This window comes from Lepidothrix coronata, unplaced genomic scaffold (genome assembly GCF_001604755.1).
Source record: "Lepidothrix coronata isolate B3197 unplaced genomic scaffold, Lepidothrix_coronata-1.0 Scaffold168, whole genome shotgun sequence".
In the NCBI taxonomy this organism is placed as follows: domain Eukaryota; kingdom Metazoa; phylum Chordata; class Aves; order Passeriformes; family Pipridae; genus Lepidothrix; species Lepidothrix coronata.
The window spans coordinates 1795272-1819115 of NW_016690348.1; the positions used below are offsets into that span (position 1 = coordinate 1795272).

A 23844-nucleotide genomic window follows, 5' to 3' on the forward strand; every position below is an offset into this window, starting at 1 on the left:
AATTTAAGTCATTAAAGTGTAACTGTAAGTCTTTCACATTTTCACTTTTGTCTGCCTAGAGGAACAGTTGATGTCAGTAGTCAATACCAGCCAAACTGCCTTACTTATTGACATGCATACAAGCATCCATATACAGACTTTTGTTCTGTGAAACAATTTGAAGTGTATAGATCATGAACTGCTTTGTTGGTTAATTATATATGGTTTTTTGACCCTGTGACTTACAAGTTCCATCCGTAAAAATTTGACCTTAACAAGTGCTGCTGAAGTTGAGATGAAGAGAGGAGAAATTGTTTCTACACAAGCACTTTACTATTTTAAATATAAATGAGAAAAAGATATGTGCCACTCATGATGCAGCAGATAGTCTATTCAATCCACAGGATATTTTCATTTTGTCTTGCTAGTCTTTTCCCCTGATGAGAAGAGAAATTGAGATTGATACAGATAAGCAGAAATGTCCTTGCACTTGACCACAGCTGTACAGCAGTTTCTAGGAAGGGAAGAGGAAATCAAGACAGAAGTTTACTCAAGGAATTGGTATGTGCTGTTGCTTGTTGTGAGAACAGCAAATGTAGGGAGTAGACAGTGGTTATCACTGTCTGTGAACATGCAGTGTTCACATGTGCCAGTGGCTAGCTATTTATTGTGGACTCTAAGTGGGTATATAAGGTGTCTGGGGTATTGTAGGTAAGTGTCCCTAATAAAGAATGGAAAAGATTAAGGAAATATGAATGTGTGGGAGGTGTAATATTCAGAAGAGTAATACAGAGATTAAGTAACAAAGGAAGAAAGTAGCATTTGATCAATGTAATTCTGAAGAGTTTCTAAAGATAATTTGGGAAGACAGTGAAGGAGAGAAATAGCTATGCTCTTTCTAACAGATTAACATACATACTGTAAAGTGACATTCTTGGCAAGAGAATTGAGAGAAATACTACGAAATAAATAAGAACAGAAATCTAATAAATGCATGACACCTACATAATGGGGAAGGGCAGTTGGCCCAAGGCGAGGTAAGCTGAACATATGATGTTTATGTTACTGTAGGATATTCTAAGTACTGAAGTGTTCTGAATTTTTCTTACAGAGTCATCAGAATTGAACAGGAAAAGGGCTATAAGCCTTAGCTCCTGTGGCTTCCTAAGGGTAATAAATACAGTTTTAGAAAGTCTTAATGAAAGCTCTGACTTTTAATGCACTTTCAGGGGTTTTTTTTAAGGGCTATGAGCTCAACAATTCTTGTTGAATGCTTGGACATATATGCTTAACATGCTATGAGTGATTGCACTTACAGTGAAGAGCAGTTGAGTAATTGAAGGGGGATGTGAGAGGTCACTGTTGCACTTTCTCCATTGGGTACTTCAGCCTTGGTTTGATCCGAACCACTCAGGGTTCCAGGGAAGTGCAGAAGGATGACCCCAGGGGAAATTACCTGTTCAGAACAATGTTTACTTCATTTTAACACCTTAATTCCTGAACTGTGTGCATCAACATGTTCTCATATGTAAGAAAAGTTGAATTAAAGACCACGTTTTCCTGTATTTTCTCAATACCATACTGTCTCTAAAGATGTATGTAAAAATAGTGTACTAAAGTATCCTTTTGCTCTGGTAAATTGTAGATTGGGGTCATTTGTGCTATTCACTTAGCTTTTCTTTAGAAGAAAAGTGGAGTCATAAGCTCTGGTAAAGGATAAAAATGCATTGTTTGGCAGAAGACTCTAAATCTTGCAAGTTCCTCTACAAGGGAGCTTGGCTCTTTCACTGTTGTTTGAGCGCCGCAGTGTTTAGGCAAAATAGTGTGCATATTTTTTTTGTTCTTCTGATATGCAGAATAGTCTGAAGGTTTCCAGGTTTCATTCAACTGGGCTTTTGCATACTTTCCCCACTTTCAAAATTTCAGTGCAGTGTGCAAATGATAATGCGTGTAATCCTACCTGAACCAGAGGCACAGCAGATAGATATTATACCTTCTGTGGTATCATGGTGTGTTATAGCACTGAGCAATAATGTGTAGATATAGTTCAGTACTGTTTAAAGGCTTAAGTTTTTCCCTTATATAAGTAATACCATTTTAAAGGTTATATTTGAGTTGGCTTCTAGAATTTGTTTCAGCTTGTATCATCTGTTATTTGGGGATGTGGCAGAAGGGAAGTTATTTTATTTCATTAGGCATAGGACAAATGTTTGCTCTGTACTGATTAAGATTCATTTTCAGTAGGATGGGATGACCATGGTAGCAGTATATAGTGTAGCTGAATAGGCAGCTAAGAGGAAGGTAATTAAAGTATATGCTTATTTGTTTCTTAGGTTGTTACTTTAGATGGTAGCTGTCTCATGTGAGATGGTAGAAGCAAATTATTGTCTGAAGTTTCACTGATCAGAGTTTTTGAATGTATTTGATAATTTTAATGGTTAATACACATCTTTAAGTTGATTGAATGTTGAATATTCAAAAGTGATTATTTTCAGTTTTATCTTGTAGCATGACAGTGCATCATGTAAAAGTTTCCATTAAATATTTATTGGAAATGAAGCAGGTTTGTATTTGAAGTTTATTCGTTTCAACAGTAAGCCTCAGGACAGTACTTGGGCAACCAGGATGTATAACTGCTATTAATGTTCCTGAGAATTTGTAGTTTATTTCTTGAAATTACCTATTTTACTTCTAAGAAATGAAATTTCCTTGAGGTGCACTGTATAACATAGCTAATTACAGAATGTGGAAAAGAATTTAGTCCAGTTTAAGAGTGAACATTTGAATCCATGTTAGTTTATTGGAAGCTTGTTAAAATAAGAAGGTGGTACTCCTGATTTGGTTATGTTGACAGCTGAAAATGGTGAATTCTTCAAACAGGTCTGTAATAAGTAATTGTGGATAGTGTCATAGTTGCCTAAGGTGATTGTGATTTTTTCTTAAAAACAAAAGTAAAGTGCAAAACTGACCTATATGTGTAGCACTATTCTTGCTTTGTCTTGTGAATCATATCAGCTCCAAGTTATTTAGGGCACTGAATTTCACTAGGTTTGCTGGATTATAGCAAATCATTCAATTCACAGAGAAGAACAGAAAAGAAGTTTATTTTTATCTGGATGTAAGTGGATTTGGCCTTTGCTGTGTGGAAATTATAGTTCTGCATCAGTTTCCAGTAATATAGTTGCTACTTCATCCCCTTGCCCACACAACCAACCGTTTATCCACAACACCCATTTTAGTGTATTTATCTGATGAATAGAAAGAAAAGAGAATTTGCCTAAAAATTGCACAGAACCAGTGAGAATGCACAGAACATTTTTCTTTCTGTCAGCTGTTTGACTACTGGGAGTATGTTTGTGTAATTATGGCAGCTTTTAATCTCTTCAGTGATTTTACCGTTCCTTCATGCAGTTCTTAACCAAGTCTCTCAAACAGTGCTGAAAGAAGCTTGCTTATGAAGTTTGGTGGATTATTTTTCTTGGGAAGTCATTGTTCTAGTTCTGATTTTGCTACTTTTATGATATTCTGGGTAGTCATTTTTAAGACATCAAACACAGGAGAATCCAAACTCTCACAATCACAGAATCATGAAATCATTTAGGTTGGAAAGACTCTTGAGATCATCAAGTCCAGCTATTAACCAAACCCTGCCAAGACCACCACTAAACCATGTTCCTAGGCCCCACATCTGTACCTCTTTTAAATACCTCCAGGGATTATAGAATCATAAAATGGCTTGGGTTGGAAGGGACTGTTAAGAACATGAAGTTCCAACCCTCCATCTTGGGCATGGATACCACCCACTAGACCAGGTTGCTCAAAACCCTTTCCAGTCTGGCCTTGAACACTTCAGGGATGGGGCAGCCACAGCTTCTCTGGGCAACCTCTTCCAGTGCCTCACTATCCTCTGGGTAAAGAATTTGTTCCTAACATGTAATATAAATCTTCCCTTCTTCAGTTTAAAACTTGTCCTATCACTGTCTGCCCATGTAAAAAAGCAGTCTCCCTCTTTTCTATAAGCCCCCTTCAGGTATTGGAAGGCTGAAATAAGGTCCCCTTGGAGCCTCCTCTTCTCCAGGCTTAACAACCCCAGCTCTCTCAGCCTTTCCTCATAGGAGAGGTGCTTCAGCCCTCTGATCATCTTGGTGGCCCTTTTCTGGACCAGCTCCAACAGGTACATGTCATTCTTATGCTGAGGGCTCCAGAGCTTCTTTGCAATGGATTTCTGAAATCAGTTTAAAACGTGCTGCGTTGCTCTGCATCCTTTCTGTGAAAGTTACTTGTTGATTCTAAAACAAATTAGACAAGTGATAGTGATTTGTTCCTGATAGTGGCTTTGTGCAGTTGTTTTCACCAGGTTGTTCAATATTGTACCAGTATGGACATTCACAGTGCATGCTTAAAAAACCCAAACCCTAATGTAGTTTTAGAAACTCAGCAACTACGAGAGATTTGTTAATGTTTCTGCACAAGATGTTGCAGCTTTTCCCTTACAGGGGCCTTGTTTAAACATAAATATTTCCTTTCATATTTATTTCAGGATTACATTTGGTTTAAACTATAAAAGCCAAAGTCCTCCTTAAAGCCAGTATCTGATGGGGAGCTGTAAGGGTGTTTTGGCTTATGGGTATATGATGACTTACTAAAAGGTTTCTTGCTTTTTAAATTAGTTTACACCGAAGGGAGATGACTTTAAGCTTTACAGCAGTGTAGATTAACTTGGAATTTTGCTGTTCTTGACATGAAGAATGTACTTATTGTTGGGACAGCAAAATTTAATCCTATGGCTTCAATACACTGTGGTTTGAAAGGAGAGATGAAGTAAAGAGAGAAAAGAGAGTGGAGCTGTCAGCAGGAATGTTGGGAGCCACCCCGGTGGGAACCTCTTTCTCAACTCCTTTACTCCAGCTCTTCAGTGCTTTTTAAGCCTCTGCAGAAAATGTCTTGTACAGAACTTTTCTGATTGGTGTCAATTCTTTTCTTGCTTGTTGAGTGCTCCTTCCTCCAGGAAGCAAATATTTCTGTTTGAGAACCAATGATTATTCCAGCTGAACCCCCAGCTCTGGGAGAACTGCATATATAGAGGATTCAAAACGGGAGAGTCTTCCATAGCTGTTGAGTACTTGTGGCAAATGCCTCTTTCACTTGTATCTTAAGTTGACTCTGCAATGAATTCTCTTTTTGGTCCTAGAGCTTTTTAAGAGGTTAGGCTAGTAGCTTGACTGCTAGCCTATTTAATTTTTTCATGTCTATTTCCATTAAATGGCTTTCATGAAGGAAATTAATTTGATTAATTATTCCATATTACTTGATGTAAGACACTGTAGTTGGTTATGATGGAAATTCTTATGTACATAACCATTTCCAAGATGTTTCTCTGCAGAATTTGTTATTTTTTTTTTTATTCTGCTCTACAATCATAAGCTTTTTCAGTTATCATCTGTATCACTGCAACACTTGGACAGAGATATTGGGATTAAATTCTTAGTTCCACTCCATACCCATTACCAGTTTTAGGAAGGAAGCTATACATTATGGGTTTCCAGAATGGGAGGGCATCAGTGTGACTGCTTGAGCCCTGTAAGAGCTGGAGCTTCACTAGGTGCTTTTAATGACATACATTATTCATGAATTACCTATACTTCAGGAAGATAGTAGCACCTGATCTAAAATGTTGATGAGGATCCAGGTAAATTTGTCTTTCTGGGTTTTATTGCAGTGGTTGGAGTTGTTTGTATGAATGATAGTTTAAATACAGAACAAATTGCTGCTGAGTTGCAATGGCTTAGCTGTCTATTTAAATGTCACAGGTAGCGGAGGACGATGATACCGAATCACGACCGGAAGAAGAGAAGGAAGAACTGAAATGCTATTCAAGAAGAAAGTTATTTTCCAACTGGAACCGCTATGAAGATACAGAAAAAGAGGAACAGAATGAACATGGGGAGTCACAGAGAGGAACAGACTTCAGTGTTTTGCTTAGCTCAGCAGGTAGGCATTTTCCAGTCTATAGGGTTTTTTTAGGTTTGCATTTTGAAACATTACTACTTTTCTGGCTGTTGTCCTTGATGATGAAACAGGACCCTAGAACACTATTCTTATCTGTCCAGTAAGTCTGTCATTTATGTATTTAGGAGTGTTCAAAGTCTTCATGGGAACAGCCTTATAGAATCCAGGCTGCACTGAGCTGTGACAGATGGGAAGTAAAAGGGGGCTCCTGGCTGCATTTCTTGTGAAAATATGGGTCTGAGTGTGTGCAGCATCCAGTAACATTGAGTTTATTCCTACTGAGGATAAATTTTTTGCTGATCTTGGTCATTGGGTTGCTTTCCAGGAAACAAAAAAGGTTGCTGGTATGACTTAACACAGCAAACAGTCAGGCAGCTGCTTGCAGTTGTTTGTTTTGGCTGAGATTTGTAATCAGCGCTGTACAGATGTGTGCGTGAATAGCAAGTGTTACTCTCCTTGGAAAGTAAAGATCAGTTGTTTTCCCCTCTTTAAAGGAGATAATAAACGAGGAGGTGGAGGGACAGGTTGTACTATATCCTGGGATTTTTTACCTATACATGAATAGTATAGACAGTTACACAAAAAACAATTACCTAAAATTATTTTAGAAACTAAGATGTGTCATTATGTTGGAATACCATTCAGTAGAAAGCTGCAAACAATGTATTATGGGTTTTTTTTTTAGCAACTTGGAAGCTCTGAAATCTCCAAATCTAAATAACTGGATTTTTCAGCCACAGCTTGGTGGGGTAAGTTAGAAGTTAGGTACAGTAAAGAAACAAAGACCAGAGCTTCCTTTCTGTGTTCAAGAATCAATTTCTGAAGTTCTGTTTCAATGAACGTTGTGAAGTTGGGCCTAATCTGTCAGTTTTTAATCATAGGATCATGAAATGTGTATTGACTTCTTGGAATGGTATGTTGCGTGGTAAACTGTGTTGGAGTCAAGATGCACAGTATGGACCTCAGAACTGTGTACGTAACCGAGGAAAGCAGATACTGCAATTCAAAACTGCTTAAATCAAGAGACCTACTCTGAGCTGCATGTATCCATGGTTCAGCTTTCTAAAACAAACTTTAATAACTCTGTAGTTAGCCTTCAGAATGTCTTTAAAATTGTTCTGAAGAACAGTACTTTTGAACTGAGGCTGCAACAAAATAGGATTTAGCTCTACTAATATGTATTTTTGGTGAGTTATATTTCAATGCAGTTATTGCCAACCTATTTATTTTACTCTTTAGATTCTTTCAATGCTTCAAATTAAAATCTTGTTAGTATTCATATATTCATTCTATGTATTAATTCTAAATCTTTGATTGATAGAGGATATATTGTGACCGTTCTCTTACAATAAAATAAATTGATAAGAAACAGCAATGAAAAAAAGTACTTCCTTTCAGAGGAAGAAAAAAGTACCTTCTAAACAGTAGTGCAGATTTCTTGCAGTCAAAAAGCAGTATATGTTGGCAGGGTTGTTTTTTTTGGCTTATGTATGAAAACTGAGAATACAGACATCTTTATTTATAGTGATCTGAGAAGAAGCTTGCACCTGTGCTTTATTTGATAATTGCTGCTATTAGTATATTTCTGCTTAGCATTCTGAAGTTGCAAAATGGATCCAATTAATTGCAACAAGCAGTTAGGGGGTACTGGAGAGGGAATGGAGTTAAATTTCCTTTTTTCAATAATAGAGAAGCTTAGAAAAGTCTTAAAGTCATGTGATTTACTATTGATACACAACAACGTAATTAATGCAGCCAGCTAAGGATTCTTTGGCAAAAACTCAGATTGAAAAACCTGTTCTCCTATGTAACATTTAGGTTCCATAATATTGAATGCAGGATCTTGAAGGGAGTGTCATCCTTCAAGATAAAATTGGATTTATTCCCAGAAAATATCCTGTTAATTGAATGAGAAAGCATAGAAAAAAGAGTTTGGCATAATGTAATAAAGACAGAATATTAATTCTAGTAGAGAAACTTAAATGGAGGAATTCCTGATGTCCAAGGAATTAAAATGCCCTGGTTGTTTAATATCCTGCAAATATTTGTTTAATATCCTGTAAAAGTGCTTCTAGGTGTAATTTTCTAGTTAAAAGCAACCTAAAAATAGCAAAATGAGATGCTCTGTGATATAGGTGTCAGGTTAATAATTAGCAGGATTAGAACTTTAAATTTAGTACATGAACATTAGTGTTGCTTGAATTAAGAAAGGAACAAAGTTATGGCTTCTTACATGGTATTTTTATCAGTATTAGTGGAAAGTGGGATATTTTTCTGAGGAGGAGAAAGAAGTTTGCAGATACTTGCAGAGGATGTTAAGTCTTTAGGGTGTTTTGTTTTACGTTTTTAAAAGCTTCTTGAAGACAAACACTTTTTTTAGGTTTTTGCCTATACTTCCAGCTTTTCCCTGCCTCAAGCCAGTCTCTAGGGCAGCACTGATCGTGTCTTTTCAAGCAAATATTTAGGCCTGACTAGTCCCAGACCGTCTCTTGATTGCATGCTGTCTCTCTGCTGCCAGCCCTTGCCTGCCTACAAATTCTTCTCACTTTCCCTTGCTTCTGCTGTTTTTTCGTCTTGTCTGATTCCTGTTGATGGGTCTTTTTTCAGTCTTTTGTTGTGAGCCATCTCCTTTCCACATACTTTTATTAAAATCCAACTCAGTCAGATTGTGTCAGAGATAGAATATCTGTCCCTCATTCTATCCAGTCCTGGTGATCCCCAGGTCTGCATTGTTCTGCTTGGCATTGCTCATTTTGGTTTAATCCACTACCCCATTTTACATTCCTCTTAGCTTCTTTCATTGTCTGGTCAATCCCACTTTATTCTTTCAAGCGTCCAATTCTGGTATCCACTACAAGCTGTTTCTTCCCTTTTTTCTCCACCCTAAATTCTCCTTAGTTACTCAACAATGTGAAGTGACAGGCCACTGTTTTCAACTGTGTTAGGGATATCAGCATAGTTGAGGCTGCAGAAATGCCAATGCTGTGTGTTCAATCCCTGGATGGGCCAACTCATCAAAGAGTTGGACTTGAAGATTCTTGTGGGTCCCTTCCAACTCAGAATATTCTGTGATTCTTTTACAGTGAAAATCTGACTCTTCACTCATAGCTAGAGGTTAGAGAAAACTTAATTCAGTTACCTTGCACATTCAGATGACAAGGCCACTGAGGGTGTTTGGTGGTTGGTTGTTAAGCTCCAGCAGATCTTGCAAAAAATAGGTACAAACTTTGATTTCTAGAAGCTTGTACCTTGGCTAAGTCAGGTCATATTTTCGCAAAAAGAGCACAGTGTACCTCTTTCATAAAAAAGCATTGTCCAGTCTGACTTCAAGTTACCAGTTCAGGGCAGGAAAGTGGTTACAGCCTCTCAGGTTCTCTCACAGTATAAAAATGTTCCAGCCATTCTCTGGGTTTCTTTAAAAGGTAGTGCTTAGGGGAGGGAAAAGGAAAAGCTACCTGAAGCAAAGAGTAGACACGGAAAATTTCATACCGAGTAGTTCAAAAGGCAGCTGAAAATAGTCTTAAGAACTTCCATGTGGCTTTGGTAACAGCTGATGTCACTAACCTGATAGAGCTTCTTTCTTAGGGCTTATTATATTTGTGTGTAAGGTAGGGTGATAAGTTTTTAAGTATGTTTCATTCCTTTTTTTTAGCATTTTATAATTTATTTATTTTTAATTAACCTTGAAAATAGCAAAACAAACTTTTCTGTACTGCTTTTAATGTCTAGCTGATGTAGAATACGAGTCCATTGTGGAGCCTTCAGGGAATATGTCTTGAATCAATTTAGTAAAAATGCTGTTGAAGCGTAAAGAACAAGAGAAGTGGAAGTGATAGGATAACCTTACTTTGCTAGCAGAATTCTGCCATGTTTGAAGAACTGCCCTCATTTTTTGACAGATGAGGGTTAAGTGACCTACAATAGACTTAACTTGTTTATTAGGTTTTTCTCTCTGAATAGATGCTTTAGGTTTAAAAATATATTTTTAAAATCTTATTATAGAGCTGATCAAAATATATCCAGGGACTTGATCACTTTTCTTTAAACGTGGTAGGCATTAGCAGTACCACAGCCAAAAATTGCCAACATACATGCCTCAATAATAATGTGCTGAATTGCAAATATGATGATTATCAAGATGAAAAAATGTAATTATGGACATGAATTTTTTTCCCATTTGGTTTTTTAGGCCATGGCTGAATAATTCTGATGCCTTAAAGGGTAAGAAAAGAAATGCTGTGTAGTTCAAACAAAACTGGCAGAATGGTTTTGAATACATATATAGAATAGATATAATTTCTGTAGGTACCGAGCCCTTGAATACAATAAAAAACATGGAACAAAAATCAAAAGAGCAGTTACTGGAGCATAATAGTAATGAACAATAAGTATAGGAATGATGAAGTAGCAGTAATATTCCCTTCCCTAAAACCCTCTTGTTTTGTTTTTTTAACCTCTTGCTTTTGGGTCTCTGTTTAATTTTGATGTATCTCTTGTAATATATTGCTGCATTTTTTTGTCATTTACATTGTCAATATATAACTGAGAATTAAAAGTATTCAGAAGATGTTTGGCTGTCTTAAAAAACCTGAATACATAAACTTGTAAAGCAAGGCTTGTGTTAAAGATAGGTTTTCCTTCAACTTTTCTATCTTACATATATACTGACAGAGATTTGGGGAAAAAAAAGTAGAGTGAAGAGTAAGACAGTTTTCTTGTTTCATATTTTTAATTTTAATTCTGCTCAAACAAAAAGAATGGCAATAGCAGGACGTGGTTCAGTTGCTAAGAAAAAATCCTTTGAGTTTTAAAATTCTAGAGAATAGCTGAAAATCAGTGTTTTTTACAGAAATGCCTAACTTATTGTTGCTTTGGATTACTGTATGTATCGAGGTCCCGCTTTGCAGTGGTATTTGCCAACTTCTGCTACTTCTTACTTGGTCAGAAATTCAGCTGATGCAAAACTTCATGTTCTTGCTGTTCATCAGGTGATATGAGCTCCATGCAGAACATAGCAGTATTGCTTACTTCTTATTACTTATCAACACCTTTGATGTTAGTACCAGGTTACTGGTCTTGAAAGATGATTACACTTTTGCACTAGGGGTGGTAACAGAGAGTGTTCCTAGTTCCTAGTTTATGCACTCCATAACTAAATGGGTGTGGGAATGTGCTTTACTTGCATCTTTCCTCATGTTCTCCGTTTTTTACTACTTCATTCTCCGTTTTTTACTACTTAATTCCCTAAACGTTCTCTGAGTTTCCATGCCATGCTCTCCTATCCTGCTTCTCCTTCTAGATGCATTCCAGCACATTAGAACTTTCCTTTTCTTTTCGAAAAAACATTTCCCATCTGTGGAGGCTTTTAATCCAAGTGGTCTCACTTCCACTTGCATATGTTTTAGTTGCAACAGTTATGCCCAGGGCAGTCTGCAACTTTGGGGTTGTTAATAGACCTGAGAGATACTGCTGGTTTATGTACCTGTAAGTATCTGAAATCAACAAAAATGCAGTCTCTTCCCTACTCCCTGTCTTCTCAAACAAACAGCAAAAAACCTTCCACAATAAAGATTTGCAGTAAAATCACAGGCCTAGGCGTCAGTGGAAGCCAGTTCTCCATCTGCTCAGTGCTTCCTCCTGAACTATTCCTAACATTACAGAAATTCTTCTTTTTTTTTTTTTCTAATCAGACAAGCCAAGCTGTCATATTTTTTTTTTGATCTGAACTAGAAATAGGGGGTGCCAGATTTTAAGTATTAATTACATTTTCTTGATAAACGTGTTTTCCTGTAATAGGTAATCTGTACTCATTATATATGCTTTCATATCTGAACCTTTTTCCCTCCTAAGTTTTATATAAAATGTAACCAAAACTGTGATTGAAGTGGAGAAGTATAATGTGACTCTATAATTTAAATGTACGTAAGTGTAGGATAATGTCTTAATTTTAACATTCTGATATCTTAGAAATACGTGGCTATATATGTGTCAGTGATAGTACTGCATTACTAATGGTAAGTAATAAAAGAAAAATCTGAAAGTTTTCAATGTTTCAGAGAAATTTGTATGCTTTATGATATAGAACTGAATAGAGTAAGATTCGCAGACTAAAGGGGTTAAATTTTCTTCCTAATAAAATCAGTGCAGTAAGCTTTTCCATAATCTTTAGATTTTTCACATCTTGAGTGCACTTAACTTATTTGTTAAGTTCCAGATTTCTGGATTTAAAAAGTTTTCTGACCAGCATCCTTCTCTAACATTGCATCTTAATCTTTTACCGCTTCTATATATTGATGTTATTTCTGCTGAATTGTGTTGAAGTGTGTTTTAGTTATGAAATCACAAATCAGTAAGTTTAAATGTGGAGCAATTTGTCCTTATTCCTGTCTTGCTGTTGTCATGTCCGCTACTTGATATTTGTAGGCTTGAGAGGTAGATAAAAATGTCTACTGACGTGATTCACTGTTTCTTCTGTGTAATAATGTCCTTTGTCTTTAATAGTGCCCCTTAAACTGTTCTGTCTGACTAGGCCTCCTGTTGGTCATCACGGTCTCTGCCACATGTCTGACATTCCTGCCACTGAAATCCCATAACCAAAACTGAATTACTCTGACTCTTGTACTCAGATGGTACATTTCATATTCCAGTACTAATTTTTAAAATTCAGTATGTTATTGCCACTACGTTCCTGTTCCCTTACACCTATTTTTACTACTTTTTATTTATTTTCTGCCATTCCCCCTTTCTTGGAATTTTTGTTTTATTACAGGAACTTCATTTGTTGTTCCATTTCTCATAAGGATACATTTATTCCAAATATCAGTTAACAAACAAAATAGCTGTGATGGGAACGCTTCCTTGTTCATTGATGAATGCTCCAAAGCAGGGTTGTGATCAGATTGTGTCTCAGAAGAGACTGAGAGACCTATTCTCCTTGCAAGATTGTCAGAAATTTGTTTGCAGGGAGCAGTGCTATTTCTAAACATTGGTTTTGGAGTGAAAGAAGGGCTGTGAAGTAGATACTGCTCTAAAGGGAATAGAATGCCTGTTTCTTCCTTAATCTTGTATGCAGCTTCTCCTTTCTTCTTATCCCATCTGTGGTCCTGAAATTTCTCCTCAAATCTTCTACTGATGGTTTGGGCTCTCTTAGTCCTTCTCTTCTTTTAATACTTTTGGAGTCACAGCTATTCATTTTGAGGTGATTCTTTCCTTGATCTCATCTTGTTGCTCAAGAATTTCCAGTTCCTACATCCAACTTCTAGTCTAGGCTTTCTTTTGATCCTTCTCCTGCCTCATATTTTTGTACCTGTCTAAATCACGTTAGCTCCTCATCTAGTCTATGTTCTCTTGCCTGTTCTTCACTCTCAGCTCATTAGGGAAGTGGCGTCTTTGGCATTTCTGGGTGCTATATAGGAAGATGGCTCTTTTAAGCATTTAAAAGATTTGTTTTTTTTCCGAAACAGCTTATTTTTTATCTAGATTTGAGTAATTTTCTTGAAGAACGTCAAAGGCATATTGAGATTTGCCAAAGTTTTTGTTTCAAAACAAGAGTTATGTTAACTATTCCACCCTCAAGGGAACTCTTATATCCTGTTGTCCTTTCTTGCAAATCTAACCTTCTGCATGTGTAAATTTGTGAACTAAAAACTCTTTTAATACAAAGCATGTTTGAGGGTCAGAATAGGGTGCAAGTGGGGAAGAATTATATTTTCTTTGGTTCTGACTCATTTTCAACCTTTACTGGAATGTGAATCAGATGACCTTCCTTTGACAGTACACACTCATCATCTCACTTTATAAAGCATGGTATTTCTGAATCTGTTGCACATAATTTGGATTGTGAAACTGATTGTACTCTCTCTACTTTTTATACTGTTGATTGAAAACAGCCTGTGATAATGTGTTTCTTTTCCTTGAGTATATGCATGTTCTTCAATATGCAGAAAATGTGTCACTGAAAAGTGTGTATCACAAAATGTGAGGGGCAAGGTGGAAGAACTAATTCAAGGTGGAATGCTTTAATACAATGATATAATTCTACTGATTTTTGTGTCATAAAGGCTCGATAGGCCATAATTGCAGATATTTACAGCAAAGAAATTTTCATTTGAGACACTTGGTTAACTTACTGCTGGGAAAATGCTGGCAGAATGGAAGTTTTGGAAAGTCAAATATTTTAAACTGACAGTTCAGTGGTAATGGGAGCTAATCTGAATTAGATTTTTCTGAGTAAATAAAGTGCTATGGGTGCAAGAGTAATAATTCCAGAGAGAAAGTCTATACAATTTTTACTGTTCAGGAAAAGATATTCTGTTTGTAGTGTTCCGACACCCTTCGAATGCCCAAGAAAGTGTACCAAAGCAGTTTTAATGGAAAACAGCGCTTTTGCCCTGACTTCTTTACTGATGGAGCCTTGTTAGAGTTGGTTGGGTTTTTCTTCTATGTGTACTTAATGTTTCTAAAGTTGTTAGAAGATAGATTTCAGCAGGACAAAATTTGAAGTTGCTTTATATTTTGCTTCTGCCCTTGATACTAAATTATGATTGCCTCCTGTCTTCTGGAGAAAAGAGTTTGAAAGACAGTTCAGTGATATTATGGATTTGGCCCATCACCAGATATGGATCTAGTTGCCTGATTTGACTGCATGAATAGTGCAAAAGAGTTGGCAGGAACATGAAATGGAACAGCTGGTGAGAAGGGAAAGATCTTGTGGAATCAGGGAAATACAAGAATTGCTATTAGTAATAGTAAGGAAAGAAGCAAGAGCTCTCTTTTTGGTGGTAGCATGCATGTGTATTGGATTAAATTGGATTAAATCCAGATGCCTACTTCTGATTTATTTTAATGTACATTTGCAGTTAGAATATTGACAAGTAAATTTTCTAATGCAAATAAGGGACTACATTCTCTCTTGCTTTTTTTTAACTCCACATGATTCTGTCTCCCCCTTCCTTTATCTTTTTTCTTTGTTCATTTCATAATGCCTTATTAAGTGTTCACTTGCTCTTGGTTTTATATATCGTCTTTCTGTCCCATAGACAACTTTATTTTTCTGAGTTGTATTTGAATATGAAAAATGAGGAGGAGGAAGAGAAAGAAGGGAGGAGTAGAAGTCTCCAGGAAGAACAATCTAGTCACTTAGAGGAAAATTGCCTACAAGTATGAGATGACTAAATTAACTTGTAGAAATGTAATCTGAAAGCATCAGATCTCATACCTGTACCTTACAAGCACAGTTTAGCTTGTCAAAGAAAATTGGTCTTTATAAATATCTTCGTGTAAAGTAACATTTAACTAGAGACAAAGCGTTTTAAAGTCTTTAAGTGTTTGATTTGGTCATGTTATCTTTGTGTTAAAAAAAAAAATCCCAACAACTACAAAAAGCCCCTAGTGATTATTTCTGTTTAGTACCTGTACTTCAAAACAGTTTATCTGTTCATCTGAAGTTTAACATTTTTCTTTTGGCTGTTCATTTATTAATAGAAGACTCCTATAATAGTTCTTGGGGGGTTTCTATTTGCAAACCTTCCTACTTTAAAGTATTTTAACATACTACCATTTTCCATTGCTGCAGTGGTTATAGGAAACTGAGGAAGCGAACAATGGAACCCCTTTGGGAAGCACAGTTGGGAGTATGAATTAAAAACTTAAGTTTACGAACTTGCTCAGTAGAGGAAAAAAGTATTTATGGTCTAAATTTTGTCATGAATTAAGAAAACCAGAAGGACTTTTTTTAGTTAAAAAAAAGCTACAGAGAGAGGTAATAATTTTACCGCACAATTGCAAATGCTTTATGGTGGTGACAGATGCTATAGGCAATGTTTTTTTCTAAGTATCTAGAATAAAACAATCTGAGCTCTATTCCTGAAGTCTGTCAATCTCCCAGACTGACTGAAAATTGAAATTATTTCATTCAAAAAGGACTATTGAAATAGTTTGTTCTGTTACAGAAATAACTCACTGAGCAAGCTATACTGTACGATAAGAAACTACTGTAATGCATTTTTGAAAACTGAAGCATCAAACAACCACACTTGCAATGTAACTTCATGTGACTAGAGTTCATTTAATCATGAAAGGAAAGCACAGTAGGTTAATCCAGGGAAAATGTAACATGGACAACATATATTTTGGTAACAGTGATATTGTACACCTATGATACCAGTCAGGAAGAAATGATATCCACATAATGACATTAGAGCTAATTTATCTAATTTATATTAGAATAGGTAAAAATTCTCAAACAGCCTATTAAGAAGAGTATGTATAGGTGTTTAAGAAAATGAATTTTTTTCTAGAGCCTGTTTTTAGGTATCTGAGTTCTGACAGCTTTGCACTGCTAAACTTAGAAATTATTCCATTTCCTCCTCTCCTTGCAACACATTTTTAAAACATTATTTTAATTGTTAGGTGACATAGTGTTTGCCATTATTTACTTTTAGATGTTAGAGATAAAATACTACCAACAAACATCTTTGAAGTATAGTTCCTTCATTTTTTAACTTGCAAGACATGAAATAGGAAATACAATAAAAAAGTCAGTTTCAGTAAGGTTTGGGGCAAATTTGAGGAAGGGTAACTTGCTGTTGTTTCTTTCCCTGAAAAATTTTACAAAGACAGTAAAATTCATAGATTACAAAGCCAAATAAACCATTTCTGATTGGGTGAGCTTTTCTGAATAATAGGAACAGTCATCAAAGTAAGTTATGAACTAGTTATCGGTTGACTTAGGGCATATTTCTTAGTACAGCTACTGTTAAAAGCTGTTGTCAGTTGTGATTTAAATATGTCTACCTTGACTACAACAAGGCTTTTGACACTCTAGAGATCCCTTCCAACCCCAGGTGTTCTGTAATTCTGTGAATCCCTCAGAGCCGGTTGTCGCACTGGGCGCTTGAATTGATCTGATGTGTTGTTACCTTCCTTTTTAAGGTGTGCATATGATTTCCCCTCTAATTCTGTATAGCCTGAGGACTGCAGAGAGTTACAATAAAACCCCACAAAAATGGCAGATTTAAACTCATTGCAGATTAAGTGATGTACATTGTGTGTGTGTAAACAGCCCCCATCACATTCGAAGTCGTCTGAGGTGATTGTTACTCTTCACTAGTTGAAAGCAAATGAACCATAGAAATTAGGAAAATAATAGAGAGCAAAACAGAAAACACATCACGGTTTTGTCACCACATAAATCGGTGACACAGGCATACTGTGTAACTTTTTCCAGTTCAGATCGCAGAGGCTCCACAAGGAAGCAATTGTACAGCAAAAGGCAGCAGGAAAACTAACAGCATTGGAAGAATTTATATATAAGGTGTGGCTAAGGATGGTATGAGTAGAGTAGAATAGAGGCCTTCAACCTCTTCAACCCCAAAATAGATGACTGAGAACAGTATGCCATTGCTGTCTGTGAAATCATGAAGATGGATATCATGAATAAGAAATTACTATTATGTCTTCTAGTGTAAGAAGTAGGGAATATTGAATGAAGGTATCTGGCAGCAAATTCGAAACAAAGAAAGGACGTCTGTCACAGGGTCTTGTGGAAACTGAAATTTTGTACAAGTTCAAAAACAACTGGAAAAGGTTATTGTATAAATAAGACATTATCTCTGGCTCAAGAAATCCCTGAACTGCAAATAGCTAGAGGCTGGCAGAATAATTCTGAGGAAGTATCCCGATGTGTGTGCCCTATTTTCAGGCTTCCTTAGACTTACGCTGTTGGACACTGTTGTGCAGAATTTGGAGCTGTATGGAGCCTCTAATTCGATATGATGTGACCTTTCCCAAGTGATGTTCTTCTCTCTTCCCTGTTGTAAACTGTGGAATCACTAAATTAATATTTAAAGTTTGAGATGGTGTCAGTTCAAAGCTATTGGAAGGTATTGAGGTACTGTAAAGGATTCATTTTTCCGTAATTTTAATATTTTTAGCAAGCTTGCTTACTTTACCACTGCTTGATGTACAGGTATATAGTAGGGGAGTAGCAAGTTGAATTCTTTGTAAAGCATCGATACTGCTCAATGAGGCAGACTATACAAATGGATATTTTTAATGTCTCATCATTTCGGGAGTGTTGAAGAAGACAAAAGAATGTTTTTCTAGAATACTGAAAAAATGCTATCAAATGGAATGATTTAGGTAACTGTAGGTCCATGTATGTGATATCAATCCTGGGAAAAAGGAAAAATGTGATACAGGATTTGGTTAATTAAGATTTAAAGTGTGGAGGCAGGCTTTGCCTGCAAGTTCGTCAAGGACCGGCAGTCAAAAGGACCACCAGACAACAGAGAGGAATGAGCTGAACAGATCTAAGTTGAGGCTACAGGGCTGCAGGTTTTGAGGAGCACACAGTTTCATCTACCATAACAAAGTTTCTTTCTTTGCAGATACTGCTTTGCCATGTCAGACCCCTTCACAAAGCACTGTCTATTTGCTGTAAATGTATGTAAGCCTTATGTAAATGTATGTAAGCTTTTAAGTCAGAGTTCATACTGATAGAGGCCTGAAGGTCTGTCACTGTGCCTTATTACTTATAAACTGCTTTTGCCTGAACTGGCACTGCCTGTTTATTCAACACCAAAAAAAGAGGGATATGAATATAACCAATGTCAGTCAATTTGGCTTTCTGGAATATGTCTCTTTGGATGTGATTGGAAGTACTACATAATATTATCTTCATGTATCTACAGCACAAATGGTTTGATGTGTTTTAGTTCCTTTTTTCTCATTACAGTAATTTTTGGAGGCAGGGGATTATTTAATGAAAGGGCTTGAGAGAGATGCAACTGGCTGCGGAGAATTTTGTATTCATCTGTAACTCAAGGTGAAATGGACATATTGGGTCAGTGATTTAACTATAGGAGCATAAGTTCTGTTAGGTTATATAAGCTCTATCTCTTAATAAAAAGATAGAAGTGTAAAAGTGTCTTGTGTTTTACTTGTAACATAATAGTCTTGAGTAGACATGAAAGTGAATGCAGAAAATAGGCCACCAGGTCTGAGTATGTATACCTACAAGTCTGTGCTGCTAGGTGCATTAGACCCTGAGATTAGCTCAGTTGGTAAGAGCATGGTGCTAATAACACCAGGGTTGTGGGTTTAATCCCTGTATAGGCCATTCTCTTAGGAATTGGACTCAGTGATCCTTATGGGACCCTTACAACTCAGAATATTTGGTGTGGATTTCTGTTAACTGATAACTGCCTTTAAGGAGCAGTTTGCATTTTTGGTTTGTGTCTCATTTGCATGATTTCTAAAAGGTTTATTATACCATATCTTGCCACTTTAATATTTCTTACTTGCTGAATTAGTTGGGAAGGGTGTCCTGTTTGTATGTACCACATGTGCCGTTTTGCTAAGCAGACATCCTCTCTAGGCAATTGACTGTAGTTATTTTTGTGATGTGATTTATTCATTTCACAAATACAAACAGCTTAGTACAGAGGAAATGAAAAGATATCCTTGTCAGATGCTTAGCGATCCTTGAACAACTGCTGGAAAAATAAATATTGACTTACTGCTTTCAGGTGAGGTGATTTTACGTAATTACACATTTTGGAAAACATTTTATGATATATTTATTTCTGGTTGCGTGGAAGTTTAGGTTTTGGAACTTCGTGATGAACTGTTCACTTAGTTAATGCATCTGAATTCTTTGAGGATAAGTAAGAGAAATAATGCACTTAAAAATAGCATTTATCTTGATGACTTAAAATTATTAATGCATACGTCTGAAAAAGTCTACCTTTTAAAATTATTACATATTTCAAAAAATGTTAGTTGTATCCAATTCTTCCTGTAAGAAAGCTTTCCACTTGTTCATAGCTTAAAAAGCCCTAACTGCAACTCTCAGTTCTTAAGTTTCTAAACCACTAAGTTTTGAGTAAGCCTTTTGAGAGCTTCATTGAATAATCACCCTTTTTTTTGGTGGGCTTTTTTATTTGTTTGTTTTAAAGCTGTGATAAACAATATCTTTTACAAAAGAGGAGGCAAAAACTCAAACTTTTCCGATGTGAGAGCAGTGACTGGAGAATCAAAGGTTGAATTCCAATTCTTATTTTTCTCTGTTTTTTACTTCCAACTCTGAACCAAATTCAGCAGAAACAAAGCTGTGTTCTGAAATCAGCTGACAAAAGCTGTATTGCATCTGCTGCTTGTTGCAAATGTTATCGAGTTGTAGTAGTAGGCTTTGATGGTTCAAGTTATGGAAATTCTGAACTGGTGTTATTGAAAACTTGTCACCGTATTGTTTCGGTTTGTGTTGTACAGAACCTACTTCTTAACTGATGGTTTTTTCCTGGTTCGTTAGATGTGAGACAAAGTATCAGTGCCTGTAGTATAGGAGCCGTAAGGAGACAGGGAGAATTCTTACTGGATCACTTGAATGTGTGAAGTGAGACAGAGGAAGAAAATGACTGAGAGATGTTCGATTGACCAATTGGAGCTACTTATAAAAGAGAAGGACAGAAATTGGGGAAATGTAGAGAATGCTGGAAGCTGTCAGCAACAAAATGGCTGAGTTATAGGTGCACTAGCAAAAATTCCATTAAGTTCTCATTAGGGACAGCAAATGGGAAAGTGGAAAAGGGTTAGACTAATAGACTTTGCCTGTATTAAACAGAAGACCTAAGTGTCAGTGTTTAGAGACATGAGTTTTTCCCCCTTCTATGGCAGTGCGAAGTGTGACCTTGTAGAAAGAATTTCAGATATATAAAGTACTCTACAGTAATGTGCATGAGATGACCCCTCTCCTGCAGAGTTTGTTTCACATATCTTGTCTGGTAGGAATTCCGTTATTTTTGGAGTATGCTGTTGACTCCTGATATTATGATGAGCCTTGTCTCATATCAACTTGATTTTTTTTGTCTTTGGCAAGTAAGTTTAGTCTTCTAGCACTTGGTAGAATTCATAAATTCTTTGTGCATAAATGAAGAGTTCAAAAGAGGTGTTTGTGAATAGCAAATGAGTCTGTCTTTAGCAAGTATCAGGAAGAGAGATTATTTTAGTAAGTTAGCAAAACATAAAAAGGGAAAAAAACAAGAAAAGAACTGCTGGTTACAGTAAATAAGAATATCATATAATAAGATGTGCTAAATAGAAATGAGGGAAGTGATACAAAGAGAAGTAGAGGAGATACTTAAAACAGTGCTAGAAGAAGAAATATTGCATCTTAGTAAATAGAAAAAAATGTGCAAAATCAGAAAAAAACAGTAGGAACAAAGCCGTAGTTTTTCAAAGCTGCTGTTGCATACAAAATTACCAGTGTGATACTATAAAATGGTATGTTAAATGATATATGACTCTTAATGCTTTTTTAGTTTCAAGGATTGTGGGAGGTTTTTTGTGTTTGAGCAAAGGTAGCTTTCTCTATGACTTCTAAGTATAGTTTTTTGATTAACAGATACAGTGTTTATTTTTCAAGACCTACTAGACGTTAGAATCTCATTCTAAAATGTTTTGCATGTTATTTCCATATAGAATTCATGTCAATGTGACTTGTGTTGTGAATGCTCCAAATGAGTTAAAAAAATGAGATGACCTGTACCTTCTTTTTTATACTTTAGCTGTCCAATCTTCTGATTGAAACTCTGTACACAGTACCTTGGGGTGTATTAACATGGTGCTGTTTCCTTATTGTGCTGTAGTTTACCTTTCATAAATAACTAAGCAACACTTCTAGCTTTGTTTAATATCCTTTTATATAAACAAAGATTCATTATTCTGTAATGAAAGATAACCTTTTACATCTGCTGCTGGGGTGCAAAACATTGTTTGCTTTGCTAGATTATATAGATAATGAAGTGCAGTAAATTTTTTTTTGGAAATGTGGCTTTTTATTCATTTTTTTTCTTAAACACCCATGCATGGACATAGGTATTAAAATATTTTAAAGGATTTAAATCTTAAGATATATTTCACTCTAGTATACATCAAGAGAGAGCATTTAATAGTTTTTCCTTTGAATAACCTTAATATTAAAAGAGATCTGTTATTTGAACAGTATAGGAAATCTAAGAACATCAAATTTCTGGCATAGAATGATTCAAACTTCAGTATCAGTGTAAAGAAATTTAAATTCATTGAGTTATTGTCCATACATGAAAGTATATGTTATTGTGATAAACAATTAAAGCAGTATATGAAATAAAAACTTACCTAGGAGATATTTGATTGAAGCTTTGTCTGTGCTCTGTCAGAATATACTGAGACTCACTCAGCAGATAGGAAGCTTTTTCCTATTTGAAATGCATTGTGCACTCTCGTCTTGTGATTTCTTTTCCACAGCATCTTGTTGTTCACTGCTGCTTCGGTCTTGTGGTATTAGTTGTTTCCAGTTTATTTCCAGGTATCTCCAGTATCTGATTTCTTCCACATTCAGCATTTTTGTTTATTCTGCCCTAATCAGGTAACAAAAAAGAACCTGTGAACTTGGCATCTTCCCCTCCCCACCAATAAAAAAAAAAAAAAAAAAGGCAAATGCACCGACCCCAGTTAACTCAAGTATTCAGCACCCATTTAAAAAATCATTTAAATATTTAGAATCCAGTAAATTTGATCTGTTTTCTGGTGCTATTCCAACACTGAAAAGTTATTTTCCTGCATATTTGGTAGCCTCCACATTTTAGATTTTTGTAGGAAATATGCAGGATCAGTAGACATCAGGTCTTAACTTTTAATCCATGCAACATTATTCTGTGAAGGATGGTGAAGGTCTGCCTCTCTCAGCTCCTTATGCTTCTGTCAGACACAGATGTGAAATGCTGCTTTAGAGCAGAGGGGAAAAAAAATCCCAAAGGGTGTAGTGTTTTGTCATCTCTCAGGACAGTGAGCACGCATGGCATCAATGAGTAGCAGATATGAGCTATTCAAACCAGTCACTGAACTGACAGGATGACGATTTCATACATAATAGAACCATTAATTATTTCTTCTGATGGACAGCAGTATGTACTAGAAGAAAAAAGCAGCAGATGATAATACTAGGTTTGATAGGTTCTCTGTGTTTTAGCAGCTTGTCATCAAGAAACAAACCAGGAAAAAAATGTGGTTTTGGGATATGATCAGGTAAAACAGACCAGAGTTGTTTTGACATGGTGGATGTCATGCATAGGGTTAAAAACGCCATTCAGGGTAAGGTCAATTCATAGCTAGCTTTTTATCAAAAAGATGTTCCAAAAGATTTGCTTTGAAAATCGTGGTTTGTGTTTTGCTTCATGTAGCCTTTCACTGGGGAAACGTGGTTGTAGTCTTGTGGGTTTTCACTTATACCTTAATGTGCAGATTAAGCCTACACATTTGGGTTTTTTGCCCTGCAAAAGGAAACCTTAATGTTAAAAAAAAATATTTTTAAAAGAACTCTGTGTATGAAGATGGTGTTCAAACTCACTGCACACTTCGTATCAAAGACTGACTCACAAATCCATTTCTAATTAATTTGGAAATGTAAATCGTCTGATTTAATGTTAAGTAACCACACTCTTAGGATTAATATGTAAGAAATTATATATATTTAGTCACTTCAATGTAGCATAAGCCTTCATAAATCTGTCTTAAAATATGATGGATAAAATCTTCATTCACTGATTCAGTGTTGTTAGGGGCAACGTATGCTGATTGTGGGAAAAATAATGTGACATTCGGAACTTTTCCTTAGAATATAGTTTCTCTCTCTTTTTTTTTTTTTTCTCTTTGGAACCTTACTTAGTGTAAATTTTCTTTGAAAATATGTTGACAAAAAAATGTTTACAATCAATTTTTTTTTTTGCCTTCTGTGCATTGAAGGTAAAGAAGAGATAAAATGATGAGAGAAAGAAAACACTACTTTAAAACTGGGATGAAACATAAACCACATCA

The 23844-nt window shown here is 35.9% G+C and overlaps 2 protein-coding genes across 6 annotated transcripts in view; one reads left to right on the forward strand and one right to left on the reverse strand.

Moving 5' to 3' along the window:
* CHRM5 (cholinergic receptor muscarinic 5) overlaps positions 1 to 23844 on the reverse strand; it is a 55969-nt gene that overhangs the window by 24255 nt on the left and 7870 nt on the right. The window contains exons 1-2 of one of the 5 annotated variants that reach the window (XM_017829730.1): positions 22662 to 22825; positions 22147 to 22388 (exon numbers count right to left, since the gene is read on the reverse strand). The gene's annotated coding sequence lies outside the window, so the exon portion shown is untranslated. Of the gene's footprint in view, positions 1 to 1295; positions 1353 to 22146; positions 22450 to 22477; positions 22826 to 23844 lie in introns of those variants that run through there. The other 4 variants (XM_017829731.1, XM_017829732.1, XM_017829729.1 and 1 more) reach the window with 4 other exon arrangements.
* Positions 1 to 23844, forward strand: part of AVEN (apoptosis and caspase activation inhibitor) — a 97834-nt gene that overhangs the window by 16180 nt on the left and 57810 nt on the right. Inside the window, exon 2 of the mRNA XM_017829735.1 lies at positions 5790 to 5970. Within this exon, the coding sequence (XP_017685224.1) occupies positions 5790 to 5970 (181 nt within the window). The remainder of the gene's footprint in view (positions 1 to 5789; positions 5971 to 23844) is intronic.